At 51.1% G+C, this 21,496-nt stretch overlaps 1 protein-coding gene across 2 annotated transcripts in view; it reads right to left on the bottom strand.

The window, feature by feature from the left end:
* Positions 1-277: 277 nt before the first annotated feature.
* Positions 278-21,496, bottom strand: part of HHATL (hedgehog acyltransferase like) — a 39,480-nt gene continuing 18,261 nt past the window's right edge. The window contains exons 7-12 of one of the 2 annotated variants that reach the window (XM_034759829.1): positions 11,407-11,578; positions 9,595-9,739; positions 8,500-8,535; positions 6,365-6,566; positions 2,157-2,298; positions 278-588 (exon numbers count right to left, since the gene is read on the bottom strand). In XM_034759829.1, coding sequence (XP_034615720.1) covers positions 467-588; positions 2,157-2,298; positions 6,365-6,566; positions 8,500-8,535; positions 9,595-9,739; positions 11,407-11,578 — 819 coding nt within the window. In that variant the 3' untranslated portion in view covers positions 278-466. The remainder of the gene's footprint in view (positions 589-2,156; positions 2,299-6,364; positions 6,567-8,499; positions 8,536-9,594; positions 9,740-11,406; positions 11,579-21,496) is intronic. The other variant, XM_034759830.1, reaches the window with a different exon arrangement.

Genomic DNA, 21,496 nt, shown 5'->3' with positions numbered 1-21,496 from the left:
TTGGGAACAGGAAGGAATCCTTCCCTTCCTATGGGGAGAACAATCAGCCCGGTGCATTACAGAAATGCCTTTTTCTGAAACACCAAGTGTGTCTTGCAAAAGGACTGAATGCTTTAGCTCAACTAGAAGTTATGGGCTTGAGATGCTGGGATCAGTGGGTGAAAACTTACTGCCTGTGTTATGCAGGAGGTCAGACGAGATGACCAGGTCTTAGAATCTATTAAATGGATCTAACAGAACTTAGCCTGCCATGTGTTCTTAGCATATTAAAAGCCTATTAAAGTCTTATGGAAAATCTTTATTTAAGCTAGAAGATTTTTATTACAGGTGGTTTGTACATGGGAGAGATACAGTAGCTTGACTGCAAATAATGCTGGAGAGCCCCAATTTGCAGGGGTCTTGGCCTGGAAGGCCGGGAGGAAGTGACGCTGCCGCTGAGGTGTCTGGGCCAATCCTCTTCTCATCTCTACGCTGCCTTTTCTTTGTCTCGTTTCTCCTCTTCTATTGCCAGGAGGCGCTCCCTCTCCTTGATCAGCTGCACTCCGCAGTAGGTGATGAACCAGATGGATAAGGTGCTCAGTGGGAAACCTGCGAGTCAGAGGGACAGAAGTCAGCTTGGCTTGGGCGCTAATGAAAAGGGTGAGGGTCTTCTCCAAAGCTAGTCTGACTGCAACTCAGCATCCTTGCTTGGTGTGGGGCAGGTGCTGAGAGGTGATAAACACGGGGAACCGTGTCTGTGCATGAGCCGCAGCCCACGGCAATACATGGCAGTCTTTCCATCGACTTTGGATCTGACCCCATCTGCACTCATCCACTGGGGCGGAGTTCTCCAGGGGTAGGTCCAGATCTGCCAAAGTAGTAGATAAACCGTGAGGCCCTCCCAGCTTTGCATCCCGTGGAAAGACTTTCTCAGCTCCCCGAGCTCAGACGGACTCCTTCGTCCCACTTAGGGCTTGTCTGCACGACCGCGTAAGTTGATGTAAGTTAGGGCGCTCAGGGGTGTGAAAAAGCCACCCTCCCTGAGCGCCGTAAGGTACATCAACTTAAAGCTCTGTCCACACCGCGCTATATTGGTGGGACATGTTCCCCACCAACATAGCTTCCGCCTCTCGTTGAAGTGGAGAGTAATTATGCCGACGGGAGAGCGCTCTCTCCCATAGGCATATGTGTCTTCACTACAGCGGTGCAGCTGTGCCGATGTAATGTGGTAGTGTAGACTCGCTCTTAGCCAGCCCCATGCAATGTATCTTCACATCCAGTCCCTCTATAAACACGGGGCCTGGAACTGCCCTCTGGAGATCCCACCTCAACTATCAATCTCTCTGTCCTAGATAACAGGGGAGTTCATTCACAGGCCCTCGTTTAGAATATCAATAATAGAGAGGATAAGCAGCTTCAAGTACAGGGCCGCAATTCCACTGGGCAGGTGTCTGGCAGTGTTAGAAGCCACAACGATTTCCATAGCAGAGAAAGAGAGATCTAGGCTCTGTACCTGTTAAAACAGGACTTCTGAATGAGTAACATGACTAGCTCCGACAATGAACTCAGCCGTCAGGAACTTCTGTCGTTCTGAACCCCCCAGGTCACACGTTATCCCCCTCCCGAGCCCCGGTCAGTCCCGTGGGGAAGCCCGGAAGGGGACTGGGCACCACTCAGTCAGCCACTTATAGCCCAGGCTGTTTCAACACGCTGCTGCCACCTCTCGGTGAGAAAGACACAGGGTAAATTATTAGGGGATAGGAGAATAAATGGGATTTAATAACAGAAGGGATCCAATACAGCTGCCTAAGAAGCTGTTAGAAATACAAGGCTGGTGAGGAGAGCGTGTCTGACAATCTCAGCTCCACACGGGAATAGCAGCTGTAACGGAAGAAGGAGGGAGCGGGGAAATAAATCCCTGTTGTTATTATTTCCATTGCAATTGCATCGACAGGTCTAAACCATGGACAGGGCCGCACTGTGCTAGGCCCTGTACAAATATGGCAAAAAAATGATGGTCCCTGTCCCAAGGAGCATATAAGCTAACCACAAACGCTCCTGCCGTTAAGTCAGGGGTGCCAGGCTGGGGTGGGGTCGTTGGTTTGAGTTTGGTGTAGTGACTCCTGTACGCAAAGAAAAAGGGCTTGCCCATCCCCGGGGGAACAGAAGGCCTTTACCTGTCAGGAGGATTCTCTTGGCAACTAGCAGCGTGAAGTCCAGGCTGTTGAGGGCAAGGACGTTGTAGAGGACAATGGCCCAGAAGTTTGCAGCCCCGAAGATCCCTCTAATCCGCCGAGACATCGGCTCTGACATGTTGGCCTGCCCAGCGAAACAGAGGGACAGGAGCGTAAGGGGACAGCGCTGCCTGCTAAGGGGAGTGGGATTTTTGTTAGCTGTGTTCTCCAAAAGCCCATCTTTCTATCTCCAGTTCCACGACAGTGGTATCTGAACACCACACCATCTTTATTCTCAGCGCATCCCTGGGAGGTACAATTGTGCTATCACCCCCGGCCCCATTATACAGATGGGGAACTGAGGTGTAGAGACTAGGGCCTCACTCCCACTGAATTCAATGGGCCCAAGATCATACAGGGAATCTTTGGTAGAGCAGGGAATCGAACCCAGGTACAAACCACCTGAACCATCCTTCCTGTCTAGTCTGGTCGCGCCTCTCTCTGGCCCATTCGTTGTCTCCCTCCATTTGATACTCCGGCTCCCAATCCTGTGAAGTGTTGAGCTGTGAAGTCTATGGGAGCTGGGGACGCTCAGCACCTTCCAGGAGGCACTCCTGGGACTAGGGTTGCCAACCCTCCAGGATTGGCCTGGAGTCTCCAGGAATTAAAGTTTCCCAGGGGAGAAGGGATTTGAGCATTGGCTTACTAAACCCAGGGTTATGAGTTCAATCCTTGAGGGGGTTACCTAGGGATCTGGGGCAAAATCAGTACTTGGGCCTCCTAGTGAAGGCAGGGGGCTGGGCTTGATGACCTTTCAAGGTCCTTTCCAGTTCTAGGAGATAGACTATCTCAAGTCACTAATCTTGGATTAAAGATGATGTCATGTGATTAAACCTCCAGGAATACGTCCAACCAAAATTGGCAACCCTACCTAGAACTGGGGCTGCTGCCCACAAAGACCGGCTCTGTGTGAAGTGCCCATAGCAGAGTGAGGATCCCCCTCGCTAATGGACGGTAGCGTGGGGCCATTAGGCTAACGCGTTGGCCGAGCCAGCCCGAGGCCACCACCTTCCACTCCGCGAGCACCAGCCTGCAATGACAGGATGGCGCGTGCCCCTGGAGGGCACAGTTCAGAGTGGAAGTCAACAGAGCCGGGGCAGTGGAGTCTGGCCTAGGGAGCAGAGATCCTAAGTAAACGTCATTGTGCTTCACGCTGGCTTGTGTGGGCCCTCTCATTTTCCCTCCGCTCTTCCCCCTGCCTTACTGCTGCCTTTGCCCCTCTCTCCTTCCTCTCGTTTGGTGGCCTGGGCCTGGGTGCTCTCTCTACCTCTCATAGCCACCTTGCCAAGCAAACCCTCCCCACTTCAGTGACCCCCCCACCCACCCGCCCTGGCCCGGATTATACCCCTGGGTCTTGTCCTGGGTTCATTTGTCTTGCCTGAGTGAGACTGTAGGCTCATCAGGACAGGGAGGCTGATGGGAATGGAAGAATTCAGTATCTCCTGTCATCAGGCAGGCAGACAGTCCAGGTTCACTCCATACTATAGCTGCATTGTTCTGTGATTCCTTCGGTGGGACAGGCCACCACCCCTCCTGGCCTCCAGAGAGGAGGCCTGGCCTGGGGGAGGGGGCATGGCCGGGATGTTGCTACATGTGGCTGATCTCCAGTTGCTGGAATGGTTTCCTGGGGGGCGTGGGCAGCCATGTGTAGAATGCAGCAGCATTTAGGCTCTGTTAGCGCCCAGGGAACCCAGCCCTGGGGGATCACAAGGGTTGTTCAAACTTCTCTGGTCCTGCACTGAGTTCCGCTCAGGTAGACAAGGGAATGGACCAATGTTTGCGAAGTGCATACTAGATGATGGGAGGGTTTTTTTGCCCCTCCTGTGCACCTTAGTAATAGCAGGCTGCCTTGAGGCACACTGCTATGGGCACGATCCTTTGTCATGATTGTCATTAGCACTAGCTGGAGGCTGTTAAGATTTAAAAAAATCTAAAGCCCTGTGACAACAGCAGAATGTGATCGTCACTTGCACATAATCCTCAGTGCCGCTGCATTGACTGGAGACGGGAAGTGGTTTTTATAACAATCTTCAAAGAGAACTAGAAATCCCAGGACCCTTGGAGCTGAGAATTGTGGTGCCTTGGGCAATAAGATTTCTCTGGCTTTGTGTGCTATAATCTGGTTACAAGTTCAATTTGAAGAAGCAAGGGGGATCGTTAGCTCTGAAGTGTTTCTTTGAAGGGCGTTGTTGTCAGGTCTGATGGTTTAGGGTTGGTAAAAAATAACAGAAATGTTTCCCTGGTGTGATTTCTTGCATCTTTCCTGGTAGCATCCTCCTACCGGCCACTAGCTCCCAGATTTAGATGGGGGTCTTTAGAACGGATCGAAAAATGGCATTTCAGACCTGTGGGATATTCCAGTATTTCAATGTTTGTTTTCATCCCAAATCGGGATAAAAAGTTGAAATGTCAAAAAAAAAATGCAGAATGAAAAAACGTTCTGGAAAAATTCCATGTGGACACATTAAATGCTTTGTTTCTGGTGGGCATTAACTTTACTTCCACCTGAGTCGCTGTGGGTGCTTCACGGGTAGTAGTTCTGGGTCCCTCGATGGCCTCTCCATTTTCCCCTAGGGGACGCTCCAGTTCTCTGGCTGGAATCAATCTCCCCTGAAGCACCCAGGAGCTCAGGAGGGCTTTGGATCAGGCTCTGGGGGGAGGGAATTTGGATTTTGCGTGTGCATGTTGCTGCTCGTGAACTTGAAAGACTTGGAGCACAAAGGCTGCCATTCAGAGCCCTTGGTAATCCCAGCAGAAGGGCCATGGAATCTATGGCCATGGAGACCAAGCTGCCCTCTCTGCCCTAGAGGTGATCCCTTCAGATCTACCAGCTTTCTAAACCAAAATGAGGGTGATCTGAAGTATTCAAAAGGCTTTAGGTGGGAGGGATGGGGCTGTCACCCCTTCCCAACCAAAGATGGGGAACGTTCCTTTGATGCGGTGTATAGACCCTACGACAGAACGGACACTAAGGCAACGTCTACACAGCTCATGGCAGCGAGACGCCTAGCCCGGGTCAACAGCCTCAAACTGGCACTACTGTGCTAAAATCAGCGGTGTAGACGCTGTGTCTTGGGCTCTGAAGCCTACGGCGGGGGTGGGTGTCAGACTGAGCTCTAGCCTGAGACACAGCATTTACACAGCTGTTTTTAGCACAGTAGTGCGAGCCTGACTCCGTTGACCCCAGGATGGGATGCTCGTAGAAATATCATAAAGAGTTAAAAAAGGGAGTGATCACCTCCTCAGCTGCACGTAGGGCCAGCTACGGCCGGGGTGGGGGGATCAAAAGCCGCAGCCCAGCCAGAACAGGGGGGCTGGAGATCCAGAGAGCCCCAGGGCAGGGGCTCCACGGGGTCAGACAGGAGGAAGCTGCCCAGGAAAACCAGTTCTCTGCCAGAAGGGATCTGAAAAGATTATCAGGCAGGAGGAACTGTCAAGGCCCTGAGGTAGGAAGCAGCCCAGGGAAGCAGTAGAAGCTTTATGTAAACAAGTCCCCGACCGCATCACCCAGGGTCCCTGGGCTGGGACCTAGAGGAGAGGGCAGCCCTCGATCCTCCTCCTAGCCCCGCACGGAGCAGAGACTGCTGAGAACCCTGACCAGGGATGGCAACAATAACAGGAATTCTCGACTTTGCCTTTGTGTTCCTGCTTTAACTTACTTTATTCCTGCCCGGTTGAAGAAAGAAGGGAAGACACCTGTAAAGGGGGCAGCCCCAAAAGAAGGGATAAGAAGAGAGGCCAAAAGCCCAAACTCCTGGGACTCCTGAGAGAAGGTCCACTAAAGAGACGGGAAGGACTTTGGGTGGGGCCAGACTCCTTTCAGCCCTAAAAGGGGAGAGACACAAGTAACTCACCCAGCCGGAGGACTGGGGTTACAAACGCAGACTGATGGATATAGGTTCCATCCCTGTACAAACTAAGGGAAACCGAGGCAGGGACAACTGCAGTTCTGTGGCAGACTGCCAGGGAGCGCGACAGTGTTGAGGTTCCTCAGTTACGGCTCCAACGCAATGCTGTATGAAGCCAGCGTTTTGGGCCCCTGGGTGTTAACTGGTGCAGCTCCACTGAAGTCGCACATGTTCTTATCGATCTGTCACCCCAAACCAGCTGATCCGCCCCACCTGACGGCAGGTTGCCGTTGAGTTTCTTACCTCCATGCTGCCAAAGGGCTCCATCTGGAAAAACTTCTGCACCCAGAGCTCGAAGTTGAGTCCGAAGCAGTTGCAGACAGACCAGATGTAAACGATCTCGCAGGGGCCCAGCCACAGGGTGGTGACAGCGAAGGTGCAGATGGTGGCCCGAAGCTCCTTCACAACATCGTCGTGGTTCTCCCCGAGGTGATCGTACACGTACCTACGGGTCAATAGGATCGGTATTGTTTAGTGGAGATCTGCATTGTATTCCTGGTTCAGCCACTGGTCTGCTGGATGGCCTTGGGCTATAGGTGCCGACTCCATGGGGCTCCGGAGAACCCACGTGAAAATAATAGTGGGTGCTCAGCACCCACCAGCCACAGCTGTTTGGCGGCCCAGGGAGGGACTTGGGGAAGGGTGGAGAGCAGCAAGTGGCAGGTGGGCAGGGACCTTGGGGAGGGGGCAGAGTGGGACCAGGTAGTAGCGGAATGAGGGCGGAGGTGGAGTGAGAGAGGGGCCTTGGGGCAGGGGGTGGAGCACCGCTGGGAAAAACTAAAAGTTGGTGCTTTTGCCCTTGGGCAAGTCTTGTGACCCCTCTCTGCCTCAGTTTCCCCATCTGTCAAATGGGGATGGTGATCCTGGCTCTCCTTTGGGAGCCATGGATGGAAAGTGCTGTGTGAGAGCTAGTTGTTGTTGTTACTCCAGCCCCTGGGCTAGAGCAGCAACTCTGCAGCTTGAACAGAGAATTCCTCCCCTCGTTACTCTATGGAGAGTGTTGGCTTCCAACCAAGTTACTCCAGGACTGTCTTCTGCAGGCGTTTTATCTCCTGGCGATTGCACGGGAGGAGGAAGAATTTGTAGGGGTCCCTTGGCAATGAACGAGTTACATCTGCTGGGGAGTGAATGGTGGGGATGGCTGCTGTCTGGCACTGCAAGGGTTACACCCTTCTGCAGGGCAACTGGGAGGAGAGCCAGTAGGAAACCCCAAGACGTTTCAGGGGGTTTGGCTTGGGGACGGGATTCTGCAGCAGGCAGGGCCGGGGCAGTGTTACTTGGGGGGCTGGAAAGATGATGTCTGGGAAACCTCCAGCAATGAGCATGTACCGTATCGCTGTAATACAAGCCACTACACAGCCCCTCTCGCTCTTCTCGCGCAAGGCTACGGGTTTTACGATATACACTTATTGTGACACCTATTCCTTCCACGTGCCCGGTTTTTGACCGGAAAGGTGGGTCGAAAAGAGGATCTGATAGTGTCCAGTCAGATCTACTGACTGGACACACAAAGTCCAGTTACTGTGGGCGGGGGTGGTGGGGAGGTGCCGGGTCATTACCCACGCCAGCCCTTACTCAACCAGGGCCGCCTCCTACCTGCATTGGGCGGCTGCAGCTCCCAGCCCCGGCTCCACAGATAAGTCCTTCCCAACCTCGGCAGGGGAGAGAGGGGAATAGCAACAAGTGATGGGGGAGGGAGGAAGAGGAGTGAATGTTGGCGGGATCTTGGGGGGGACGAGGCGGGGCTGGGGTGGGGCCTCAGGGGAAGATGCAGGGTGGGGAAGGTTCCGGCACTCCTGCCGGAGTATCCAGTTTTTAAATATTACCAAGTTTGCAACCCTACCACCTTGCCAGGTATGAACTATTTACCAGGTTCCCTGGTGCACAAACATTTAATCACAGACCACCTGACACTTTCCTTGCACAGTCACTAGCATGTTACTGTTACTGAAAACAGTTGAAAGGCGGAGGAAGATGTGGATGCAGCATAAGCCGTGGGATATGGTCAGAACGAGGTCACCAAAGATTTTGGGGGGCTGGATTCGGCGGAGCGAGAGAGAATCGGATTGGAGGGGAACTGGGATAGAATTGTTCAGCAAAAAGGTTTGAGTTGAGTTCTGGGTGGTGGTTCGGGCTGGTTCTTATTGTCTCCAAACCAGTTGGCCCAGCCCTTTTTTAAAAAACAGACTGGCTGGATCACAGTTTAGGGAGCTGATCAGCAAAGAGATGAAAACTGAGATGCTTTAGGGTTCTCTGTGACCAGAGTGAATAATGCTTAACATCCTTCCAGTTACATTGCCATTCAGGGAGTCAGTCATACCATGGAAGAGAAGGTCCCAAACCCCAGTGGAGATGACAGATCTCCTAAGGAGACTTACTTGCATAGCCAGTCATTAATCCCTCTATCAAAGTGCCTAAAATACAGACAGGCAAAACGAGAGAAAAATGTTAAAATGGGAAGTGGTAACAATTGCACTATATTACATAGTCATTCAAAGACGTCTGCTCTCATTTGCACCTATTTTTCACTGGTGTAACACCATTGAACTTACTCCTGATTAACCAGTTTGTCTGCCAAGTGCAGAATACCAGTGTTAACTTTAACTGTCTGTTTCACCAAAGCATCTGATTTTGGAGTTATTCCTATGCAAACGCCACAGAAGTCAATGGGCCACACTGGGACCTGGGCATAAGCAGATGCCTCTTCCAGAGCCATCTCTGGGCCATTGACTTCAGTGATATAAATAGTGATGTAAGCTACATTTTTAGCAGAAGTGGGCCAGAAAAAGGGGGTAATTCTCCTTTCACATCACTGTAACACTATGGATAGTTGGGAACAATCGGACGGTGTCCTGACAGATCCACCATTGAAGCTGGAGGTAGGAAAGGCTTTGTAGTTCACTGCCTGAATGTACCTCTTGGGGAAGGACAGTTTCCTGCATTGCTTAGTGTCTAGTTTTAAAAATGTCATAAGTAATGGGACTTCCACCTCCTCCCTTTGGAGACTGTTCCACACGATAATACATCTCCTTGTCGGGAAGTTCTCCCCGATATTCAGCCTACATGTCCCTTCTCTTCCATCCATCCCATTATTCCTGCTTACATCCCCCTGGACCACGCTAAAAAATTTCTCTCCATCCTATGTGCTTACGCCATTCTGGTACCAGTAGGCAGGGATAATGGGCCAGATCCTCAGCTGGTGTAAATCAGTCTAACTCCATAGACTTGAGCAGAGTCATGACTGTTGACACCAGCTGAGGATCTGGGACCATGGCCACATCTAACTAGTATGTAGCATATGATCATTCTCCCTTCCTTTGCAACCTTATCCGATAAGATCTTGGGACTATTCGACCAACTGGTTGCAAGGAGAGAGAAATGACAAAGCTGTGTTCCTTCTCAGTATATTTCCTTTGGACTGACTGGATCGGTCTCTTGCTACCTGAGTCCATTAACATTTTAGATGCACTCACGTTTCTGCAAAGACGTAGAGCATGGTGATGCATTTTGGGGGCTGCGGCGGGTCCAAGTGATCCAACCGAGCAATGGTGTTGATAATTCCAAACATCACTGCAGCTTTCACCCAGTCATACACCAAGTTAGAGTAGGCCAGGCCGGCTGTATGGTGCGCATCAACAAAGGGAATAAAGAGAACAGCCCAGTGAGAGGCAGGCAAACAGCAGCATGATCTAATATTAACACGAGAACCGTGCAGAAGACAGAAGTTCCGTTCAGCGAAGGATTTTGTGATTTCGAAATCTGGCTTCATTCTTAATAAGAACAAACCCCAGAGTTTTTGAAATTCTCTGGGAAGGAAAATTCAGAACAAAAATCGTTTTGCGTCATTTGAAACATTGTGTTTCAAGATTGCCCTTTTTATTTTCTAGTATGATACCCTACAGAATAAAAAAAATGGAAATGAAAAGTGGGTTCAAACCAAAAAAGTTGAAACGTTTCGTTGGGAACGTGTCAAAATGGGACGTTTTCATAGTGTCAGAACTTTTTCCCCCTCTGGTTTTCTTCCAAACCAAAATTCCGGTGAAACTGACCTAATTTCACAAAGCATTTTCATCTAGATGCAACTGCATATTCTAACAAAATACACATTTAACCCGCTCTGGTTAACACAAGGGGGCTCCGTTTTCCTCTGGGGTCCGGACCTCATATAGAAGTAACTTGGATTGTGAGCTCTTTTGGGCAGGGACTTTTTGTTGTGAATCTGTATGGCACCTATGGGGTCCTGGGCTGTGACTGGGGTTCCTAGGCAGTGCCATAATACATCAATAATAGGCTTAGGACTGCTGCTTCCTCTGAGCTAGCAGATCTGGTCTTTTTAACTCAAGCAGTAGAGATTTGTGCTTTTAGATCTAAAACTCCTGGATTCAGTCCCTGCATGTGATCCATCGAGGAGAATGGCTATAGTAGCATACGCCAGCCGTCTCAGCACCGGTATCCGCGGTTAACCCAGGCGTCACACTTTAAAACAAATCAAAGTTTGTTTTTATTCCATTCTCAAACCTTCAGAGGCTGAGCTATGGGCACATTCTGGTCTCAGAAAGGACCATGGCCAGTACACCTTCCGCCTGAAATGAACCAGGCTCAGACAGCGGCAACTTTTCTCTTTATCTGGTTGTTGCCCGTGGCTCTTGATTCAAGGCATCCTGTGACGCCTCTGCCTGTGTCCACACACATGCATAATAGGCCAGAGTCTGCTCCCGGTTACATCAGTGCAGATGTGGAGCCACTCCAGTGAAGTTCTCTGCGTTTTACCCTCTGGTGGCCTCATGTGCTCACCGTGGTGTGGCTGCGATCAGAATCTCAGACGCTGGTCCCGCGAATACAGAGTCATGATAAACAGTGGGGAAGCTGTTGTTGAACATGAAAGTAGATACTTTGACAGTGTGTCTTGTTGTCTTAGAACTCTGGCCACCAATTCTGGGTTACCAGGTGCCCCACGTGAGACACTTTGGGGCTGATTTTCAGAGGTGCTGAGCTCCCACAATTCCCACTGAGATCAATGGGAGTTGCTGAGTGCTCCCAAAAACCAGGCCTTTTTACTTCAGCTGCCTAAATAATGATTTAGTTGCCCAACTTCAAGCACCCACGGTTAACCATTTTGGCCTTGATTTATCTTCCCTTATTACATTACATTATCCAGGCACCTGAATAAAAATATTAGTTAACATTTCAGACTCTAGAAGTTCCTAAACCTGCTAAAATCAGAGACTGCCAATGCCCAAGCGGCTAAGGGACAGGAATGAAAGGTGGTTCTCTGCGTCACTCACCTAAAGCCCAGTCTGAGAGCCGAGTCACGAACTTCACGTCCGCAGGAAGGGTCAAGATGTAGAAGAAGTGGAAAAACACATCCACCGCGACGATCGCCCCCAGGTGGAGCAAAGCGTGGACGCGAATGTTCCACATCTCATTGTCTTTGCGTCTCAGCTCACTGGTGCTTACCTGTTGGGAAGACGAGCATGGGAAGGGCTGACTTGAAAGGGACGCATTTGCTATGCCACCCAGAGAATGAACTGAGAGTAAAACAGCCACCTTTGGTCATCTCTAGTCGAATTTCCCCGGCCTGCCTGAAGCCTTGGCTACACTGGGGTTTTGTAGCTCTGCAGTTTTTCTTTGAAGTCTGTTTTTGAAGTTTTTTGTTGCAGGATGGCTACTGTTAAATCTGTTATCTAATGTCCAGGGAGGTTGAAGTATTCTCCTACTGGCTTTTGTATGTTACCATTCCTGATGTCTGATTTGTGTCCATTTATTCTTTTGCGGAGGGACTGTCCGGTTTGGCCAATGTATGTGGCAGAGGGGCAATGCTGGCACATGATGGCATATATAACATTAGTAGATGTGCAGGTGAACGAGCCTCTGATGGTGTGGCTGATGTGGTTGGGTCCTCTGATGGTGTTGCTAGAGTAGATATGGGGACAGAGTTGGCAACGGGGTTTGTTACAGGAATTGGTTCCTGGGTTAGTGTTTCTGTGGTGTGGTGTGTAGTTGCTGGTGAGTATTTGCTTCAGGTTGGGGGGCTGTCTGTAAGCGAGGACTGGCCTGTCTCCCAAGATCTATGAGAGTGAGGGATCATTTTCCAGGATAGGTTGTAGATTGTTGCAGGGCTGCCCAGAGGGAGGGGCAAGTGAGGCAATTTGCCCCAGGCCCTGGGCCCTGCAGGGGCCCCAATGAAAATATAGTATTCTATAGTATTGCAACTTTTTTTTTATGGAAGGGGCCCCCAAAATTGCCTTGCCTCAGGCCTCCTGAATCCTCTGGGCGGCCCTGGATCGTTGATGATGTGCTGGAGAGGTTTTAGCTGGGGGCTGTAGGTGACGGCCAGTGGTGTTCTGTTATTTTCCTTCTTGGGCCTGTCCTGTAGTAGGTGACCTCTGGGTACCTGTCTCGCTCTGTCAATCTATTTCCCCACTTCCCCAGGTTGGTCTTGTAGTTTTAAGAATGCTTGATAAAACTGCAGAGCTACAATTCATTTGCAAACGTGACACCATTAATTTGGGCTTGAATAGGGACTGGGAGTCGCTGGCTCACTACAAAAACCATTTCCCCTCTCTTGGTATTGACACCTCCTCATCAATTATTGGGAGTGGACCACATCCACCCTGATCGAATTGGCCTTGTCACCACTGGTTCTCCACTTGTAAGGTAACTCCCTTCTCTTCACGTGTCAGTATATTTATGCCTGTATCTGTAATTTTCACTCCATGCATCTGAAGAAGTGGTTTTTTTACCCACGAAAGCTTATGCCGAAATAAATCTGTTAGTCTTTAAGGTGTCACCGGACTCCTCGTTGTTTTTGTGGATACAGACTAACACGGCTACCCCTCTGATACTTGTGTGCATCAAGTTGCTCTGGCAAGCACAATCCTGGCTGGTCTTCCTGCTGGGGCAGGGTGCCTTCACTCTGACCCCTACTTCAGTGGGCTTTTTAGAATGGCCATTGCACCGTGTGCATATTCCCTGACAGCAAGTGTTGCAATAAAGGAAGGGAAGGGCGGAAAGCCCCGTCACCACACTGGCCAAGGCTCCCAGGAATTCAGAGCAGGGGAGAATCCTGCATCAGTTGGGGCTGCTCTTTTCCCTCTCTGATTTCGGGGGCTCACTGGTGTGCTTTGCAGTAACAATCACTGCTATTCCTCCCAGTACCTGCAGCCTCCCTTCAATATCGGAATATAATAATGTTCCTAGCAAGCATTTAGGATTATGCTGGGGAGATTGACAGCCTTGGCTCTCAACAGCGCCGTAAAATTGCTGCTGAATAAGAAATCCGCTTAGATTCACTATGATTTCTTCATTCCCCACGGGGTGGGAGTTCTCGGAAAGCACTTTGGCGGCGGCTGTAATAGCCCCATCGACAGAAACAAATGATTTCCAAGGATTAAAGCATTGGCCAGCATCGCTTGTGTGTGTTACTCTCACACAGCCTTTGATATCGGCCTGCAAGCAACCCTTATGTCAGGAAATGAAGAGGCTTCCAAACATAGGAGCAGAGAAGCCACCGGAGGTTAATCCAGTGGGGGATCAGCTGTTACTGGCCGGTTATCCCAGGCAGCTGTCATTTCTCCCCTCTAACAACGGGTTTTGGAACATTGAGGTCTAAGAGGAAACATCTGTGACGTAGTGCAAGGGGCTTCAGTGGATCACAAGGGCCTCCGCTCAGCTCTCTATTTCCAAAGCCATCCCTACGCAGTGTCCCGGGCTGGGCGTGGGGATGGATGGAACTCCTGACTCAGCGTTCCCATGGATACCGCACACAACATCCTTCCAGGTGATTCATCCCACCACGGGCTGAAGGTCAGCTGCCTTCTCTTTGCACTCGGGGCAGTGCAGAGCCTAGCGGAGAGGAAGGATGGTGCAGTGGTTAGGACTCGAGTGTGGGAGGTAGCAGACTGGGGTTGATTCCCTGAGCCGCCACAAACTTCCACTCTGACCTTGGACAACTCCCTTAGCCGCTCTGTGCCTCAGTTTCCCCTCTACACAATGGGGATCGTAGCCCTGCCCTGCCTCTCAGGGGCGCTGCGGCAGTGCATTAAAGCGTGTGAGGCCAGCAGTGGTAATGGTAATTGTGGCCATAGAAGCCCTTTAAGTAGAGGTGGTAGCAGTGCCTGTGATTCAGGTTGCCCAATGCTTTCTGTGATAAAGACCCTGTTTTCACTCGCTTTGGGCTGAAATGTGCCACACTGGGCGTCTGCCTCAAGCGGAATGATTTTTGGAAAGTTTCAACTCAAATGGCTCCGCTGTTTGTGAAAATGAGGCTGGGGGGGAAGAGGGAGAGATTGGAAATACATTGTTTGGCCCGAGGTTAAAGAATTCCGGTGATCTTTCATTTGAGAAGCTCTAGCACTTCCCAGCTTTGGAGCGGGCACTAGAAATTTGGCAGGAGCGTGACCTTTGCCTCAGGAAGGTGCTCCGGGCTGGGGCCGTGGGGTTTAGAGTGCGGGAGGGGGCTCTGGGCTGGGGCAGCGGGTTGGGGAGTGGGAGGGGGTGAGGGCTCCGGCTGGGGGTGCGGGCTCTGCAGTGGGGCTGGGGATGAGGGGTTTGGGGTGCAGGAGGGGGCTCCAGGCTCGAGTTTGGGTATGGAAGGAGGCTCTGGGCTGGGGCAGGGGGCTGTGGCGGCATGAGAGGGTTCAGGGTGTAGGCTCCGGGCAGCGCTGACCTCAGGCTCCTGGGAAGTGGCTGGCATGTCCGTCTGGCTCCTAGGCAGAGGTGTGGCCAGGCAGCTCTGTGCGCTGCCCCTGCCTGCAGGCACCACCCCCGCAGCTCCTATTGGTCGTGGTTCCCAGCCAATGGGAGCTGCGGAGCTGGCGCTTGGGGCGGGGGGCAGCACATAGAGCCCCCATGCCGCCGTTGTGCTTAGGAGTCAGAGGGAGGTGCTGGCCACTTCCTGGGAGCCACATGGAGCTGGGCAGGCACCCTGCCTGTGGGCAGCCAACTGGACTTTTAACAGCCCGGTCAGCGATGCTGACTGGAGCTGCGAGGGTCCCTTTTCGACCGGGCTTTCTGGTGGAAAACCGGACGCCTGGAAACCCTAGCAGGAACCACTGTGGGGAGATGGATAGGAGGGAAAAGGGGCAGGAGCCAGGGTTGGGGGGATTGAATAGGAGCAGAAGAGGGGAGCAGCTGCTTGGATGGGAGGCAGTGGGTGGACACCAATGGAGAGAGGGAAGGAACGGGATGGGGGGTTGGATAGGTGCAGAGAGGAAAGGGGGCAGGAGCTCGGGGTGGGAGTGGGGGGATAGAATAGGTACAGAGGGAGAGGGAATGGCTAGGAGCAAAAGTGGAGGGGGCAGGAGGCACGGGGAATGGATATGAACAGTGGGGGATGGATTGGAGCCTGGATGGGAGGAAGATAGGAGGAGCGGCGTACAAGGACAGGAGCTGGGGTAGGGTCAATAAGAGCAGAGGGGAAGGAGAACAAGCTGGGGGCACAAGAGCAGAAGGAACTATAACCACTAGAGCACACTTCCCTCCAACCTGGAACTTAACCCAAAGCTCCTGAATATCATCATTTCTCTGCTGTCAGCAAAATAGTTGTAAAGCCCACTGGGAAATTCGGCATCCCCCTGTAGTGGCTGGTCCACACCGAAAATACCAGCCTGCTTGTGGTACCAGTGACTCCGTCAGCTCAAGTGGCAGACACCTCGGCTGTGGCTCTCAAAATCTCAACCCACGGAGGGGGTCAATACGCTGCCACAGGCTGGAACTTGGTCAGTTTGCTTGTTCAGCAGCTTAGAAAATTGCATACAAAACACCTACATTAAGGTTAAGGTTGCAAAGTCAAGTACTGAAAAGCTAGAAAATACCAATTTAAGGGTGCCCTTCATTCAGCTCTCCTTTGTATGTAGCTGTAATGAGCCGATCTTTAATTACATGATCACTTACTAGTTTTCCCACCGGACCCTGCCCAAGAAATTTCCATCCAGTTGAATGCCACCCTGGAGAACTGGATTCTTTCCCTGCCTCAGTGTCAGCTGTTCTTGTGGCAGTCTCTCCACAGGTCCCAGCTTTCTGCTAACCGTCTCCTTCTAGCCATCTCAAATTAGCTCAGTCCATCAGCCCTTAATCTCCAGGGCTTGCAGTCTTCCTTTGTCTCCCTGTCAGTTTCTCAGAGGAGGCCTGGGATGAGGCTGTGGCCAGGGCCGACGAGAGGGCGGGGGAGCTGGTACAAATTACCAGGGCCTGGCGGTCCAGAAGGGGGCCCGGCTTCCCCAGCTTCGTCGGCCCTGTTTATCCGGTCCACCCTTGCTGGGGGTCCCAGAATTTTTTTTTCCACCGGGGCCCGAACCCGCTCTCGGCGACCCTGGCTGTGGTCTGTCTGCTATCCCAGGCCTTTCTGCCTCCTCATCTCTCTCTGGTCTCCTTCCGTTAGAGCTCGGCTTGTTTTCCTCATTGGTCCCAGCTGTAGGTGCCTGCCTCCATGATGGGCAATTCTGGGAGCTGCGCCAGGGTGTAGTCAGCCTGGTTGCCTGTTGTAAGAGCCTGGAACAGCGGATGTTCCCACAAGGCCACCCGGCGGGTCTGCAGAGCCACATCGCGAGAGCACTGTGGAGAGCATGCACCGCAGAATGTCCCACGCAAAGTACCCAGAGTGACAGTACCCTGCGGCCTTCTGATTGGCCAAGCGCACGATTTAACCCGGCAGGGGCCCCGGGAAGTTGTCTGGGCAGCCACACAGACTTCTGCCCCCGCTGCGACTTCAGATCTCATCTCATCTTTTGATCTCCGGTCTCCAACCCCAGCCTGGCGCTGACCCTGACTCTTGCAGGCTGGTACTACCTCTGATCTCTGAACCTGGCCCGACTCTGACTCTTGCTTATTGAACCTGGCTCTAGTAATTCCTCTGACCCCTGCTCACGGACTACCGTCCATGACCTGTGGACCCCAGCCCAGCTGTGACCGCTAGACTACACCACCCACACCCGGGTTCCTCACATCTGTAAGTGGAGAAGATTCTCCTCTCCCTTCTGCCCATGCTCAGGATGGGATTTGTAAACCTCATTACATCTCCTCCACAAGGCCAAGTCCTGACCTTGGCTGGCAAAGGAACTTCTCTTGACAGAAAATCGGCACTGAGATGCAAGCTTCCTGCCCTCTGTTGTATTGGGACGGCCTCCTCATCTCTCCGGGCTCCGTCCTTTAGAGCTGGGCTTGTTTTCCTTATTGGGCCCAGCTGTGGGTGCCTGTCTCCAGGATGGACAGTTGTGGCAGCGGAACTGGGGCCTGCCTGCCTGTGAGCGGGCAGAGACTCATCCCTCCCTTCTGCCTGTGCTCAGTGTGGGCTTGGTGAACACCATGACACTTTGCCAGAGAGTTTTTATGTGATGCTGGGCAAGTCAGCTGGTTGCTAATTCTCGGCTCCTCGTTTTCGGGGTGCGGAGCCTGACGCAGCTGGGACTAGATATGCGGAGGTGCTGAGCGCTCACAGCAGCTGAAGTCAGTGGGAGTTGTGCTTTGAACAAACAGAGTGCAATTTAGCGCTAAGCACTCTGAAAACCCAAGCCCCCGCTGTCCCACGTTGGGCACCCGAAATTAGTGGAAACTTTTACCCTCCTCTCTCTGTGCCTCAGTTTCCCATCTGTCAAATGGGAATAACAGCCCCCCATCTCATATGAGAGAATTTCATTAATTGAAAAGTGAAGCGTTTAGATATTATAGTGCTGAGTGCAATAGCAACACCTCTGGGGAAATGAACAGTTCTGTATTCAGTGCCAGCATTGGATGGTACTCAGTAAATAAGGCCGGGGGGAGGAGGGGTGGCGAAAAGGGCACACACTGGATGAACAGAAATATCGAATAGCTACCCACACAGGCTCACCGTCCATCCTGTGAATGGAATGAGGAAGGGTCCTGCGGAGAAAGAGTACAAAGTCTAGTAATATGTAATGATATCTGGTCATGTCATAACACATACGCACAAGGAGGCCAGATTTAAGTTGCTCAGGCAACCTTAATTCTGGCATTTCCTAACTTTTGTGTGCTTGTCTTTGTTCGGGTTGTAATGTTCTTCACACGTGATTTTTGGGTGTGTGACAGATACAACGGCTTCCTGTTGACGCTCATGCTTCTGCGCATAACCCAACCTCTTGGGGCCAACCCCCCCCGACTTCAATGGACTTTAGATCAGATCCTGAGTGATGGAGGTTAGGAATAAACTTCTCCTGTGGGCTGGTTAGTCCATAATTGTCCCCTTTGGGGTTTCTTGCTCTGAAACAGCTGGCACTGGCCACTGTCAGAGAGAGGATACAGGGCTAGATGGATCATTCGTCCGATCCAACCTGGCATTTCATACGTTCCAATGGCTCTTACTGAGACTTCTTGGGCATTTAGATGCCTCCTTATTACTCCAACTTTTTAAAGTTACTCTTCTTTTAAGAGTTATTTCAATGGGTCCTGACAAATAGACTCACCATTTAGGGTTTGTGTTAGTAAATATATAATTCCACAAACCCTAACAGGACAGTCATCTCAAATTGAACCTCCTTGTGCCGGGGAAATTACCCCAGGGATGTGTTTGGCCCAAGGTTAAAATAAATGCTTTCCTGAAATGTTTACAGAGTGTTAAATTCTAATATTATTATTGGTTATTTGTATTAGCGTGCTGCCTGGGTCATGGACCGGGACCCGACTGTGCTAGGTGCTGTACAAAATACAGACCAAAGAGATGATCCCTGCCTCAGAGAGCTTAGAAACTGCTGCTGATGCTCTTATGCTGACTAGCATTTACTCCCATGAATAGTCCCACCGAGTCAGCCCTAAAGCCTGTTTTCCATTGGGAAATGTCAAGGGTTCCACCCTCCAGCTGAGCCAGCATCAGGACTGGTTGCAGCCCTAATTTAGACAGGTTTCCTGCAGCTGACCTTGTTTTCAGCACTGTATGAATTAAGCCGGCATTCAGCAGGTTTAGTTAAAATGGTGGTAAAAAATACCAGATCTTCTAAAATCTTGTCTACACTGAGCTCTCACAGTTGCTACTCCTATTGTTGTTATTATTCATGTGTTCTACAGTAGCACCTAGAGACCCCAAACAGGGTGAGAGTCCCATTGTGCTAGGCGCTGTACAGACACGTAGTAATGCACAGTCCTACCATTGGTGCGGGTGTACCAGTGATAACACTCATGGGAAATTAAAACCCCCTAATGTACACACATCTTTATCCTGTGAGCTCTTTGGGGGAAGGGACCAAGTCTTTCTTCGATTTTTCTGATGCACCCATCCCATCTTTGGGTATTATGCAACTGTTACTATTATTATTATTATATTATTTGTTATTAACAAGGCACTGTCCAACAATATTTCAGGGTCCTCCATCCCATAGATGGCGCCATTGTGCAATCCACCATTTCTGAAAGGAGAAATGGCGGCTGAGGTGGGAGGAGATGTCTTGTGTTTTAAGCATCATCAAAATGGATCGTCTGGGAGATTCTGGTGGGCTTGGTATTGCCTGGAGGGGAAGTGTTGCGCAGTAGGTCATAAGGGAGAGGAAAGTTCAGCTCTGACAAGCTGCGATGAGGTCAGGCCTTGGCAGCTTTTACAGCATCAGGGCCTATAGCAGAGTTTGCCGGGGCTGTCGAAAAGCAGGCTTCGTTTCTGTGGGCAAGCAAGGCCCTGAATATTGCCCAATGCAATCTCATTCATCCGAATGGAGCTGGGGAGGTGTGGCATCTCAATGGACCGTCCAATGCAACAATGCACATCAAAGCCTGGCCGAAGTTTGGATAATGAGGCGGGGTGGGCAGATGGGAGAATTTCAGAGATGCAAGTTGCTGATGTATTAACAGGTCAGGTCCTGAGGCCCTTACTCTGTTTTTGTTCAGGGAAACGTCCATAGCAGTCAACGCACTTTCTAAACATTAGTCAATTCCGCCTCAGAGCATCCCTGAAAGTCCCTAGATGTAAAGGCTCAAAGGGGCCGTTAGACTATCTAGGCCGAGGGCTTGTCTACACTTACAATGCTATAGCAGCACAGCTGCGCCACTGTGGTACTTCAGTGTAGGCAGGGCAGAGTTTGCCAAAGGGAGGGATTCTCCCACAGGAGTAGGTAATCCACCTCCCTGAGAGCCGTAGCTAGGTCGACGGAAACATTCGTCCATTGACCTAGCTCTGTCTACACAGGGACTTAGGTTGGCTTAACTATACCTCTCAGGGTGTGTATTTTTCACACCCCTGAGCGACGCAGTTATGCCGACCTAATTTTCCAGTGTAGACCAGGCCTGAGTTAATTGGTATGACCAATAAACCCAATTCACAGGTGGATAAACTGAGAACCAGAGAGGCTAACTGACTCTTCAGAAGTCACAGAGCCAGTTAGGGGCAGAGTCAGGAGCAGGACTGGTTCTAAGGATGGGCAAGCAGGACGGGTGCCGAACAGCTATACCACTTGTCTTTTTTTCCCCTCCCCTCTCACTGGCCAGCTGCGTTTTGTTTTTGTTTTTCTCTGCTGCTGCGAAGGGGTGGGGAGTAAGGGTGCCAAAAAAGTTTTCACCTTGGCCGGCAAAGCAACTGCGGCTGCTTCTGGCCAGAAGTCCTGTCTCCGTTCTCGGCTCCAACCATGAGCTCACATTGCCTCCCCAAAATAGCCCTCAATGACCTGCGATCATCAACGCTGCAATGAAGGGTGTAACTTGCCACAGCAAGTTCAAAATGTAATAAGGACCCTCAGGGCCAGATTTTCAGCAGCCTCCTAAGGAGAAGGGCAGAAGAATCTGTTGCATGTCCATTTAGCAGCGAGGTCTTGCAGGTGCAGCTAGAGAGTCTGTGGAAGATGCGCTGACCTTGCTTGTTAGACATACATAGGATCTAACTAGCTATGCCTTCTAGTGCAGCTGTGTTTATCTCCTGCTTTATGTTTGGCTTGCTTGTGAATTCCCCTTTATTTTCTCTAATAATCCCTCCTTTTTTTGTTGTTTTTAAAGGCAATACCACTGGAGAGGGGCCTTGGGGAGAAGCGACATGAACTCAGAGGAGGCTGCTCCGGAGAGAGGTAGATCTGAGCACTCAATCCGGGGTGAAGGGCCACTTCCTCTGTAAATAAAAGGGAGGTGTTGGACTTAGTGCAGGAAGCACTGGGTGAAATTCTATGCCTTTTGCTACGCAGGAGGTCGGACTAGATGATCTTAATGGTTCCTTTGGGGTTTTGAGCCGGGAACCAGTCTGCAGGGGATGAAACAAAAAGGCATTGACATAGGCCAGCGTGGGTGTGGGCTGAATCTAAAAACGTACGGGTCACGCGGTTTGGTGGCACTGAATAATTAAAAGGCTTCATTCCAGCCTGACATGGAATCTCGGGCCAACTTCTCAGTGACACCACTGCACAGATGGAGTAAATCCACTGGGATCAGTCAGCCAATTCTGGATTTACCCCC

Source organism: Trachemys scripta, chromosome 2 (assembly GCF_013100865.1).
Source record: "Trachemys scripta elegans isolate TJP31775 chromosome 2, CAS_Tse_1.0, whole genome shotgun sequence".
Lineage (NCBI taxonomy): Eukaryota > Metazoa > Chordata > Testudines > Emydidae > Trachemys > Trachemys scripta.
This window is presented reverse-complemented; position numbering and strand designations above follow the sequence as displayed.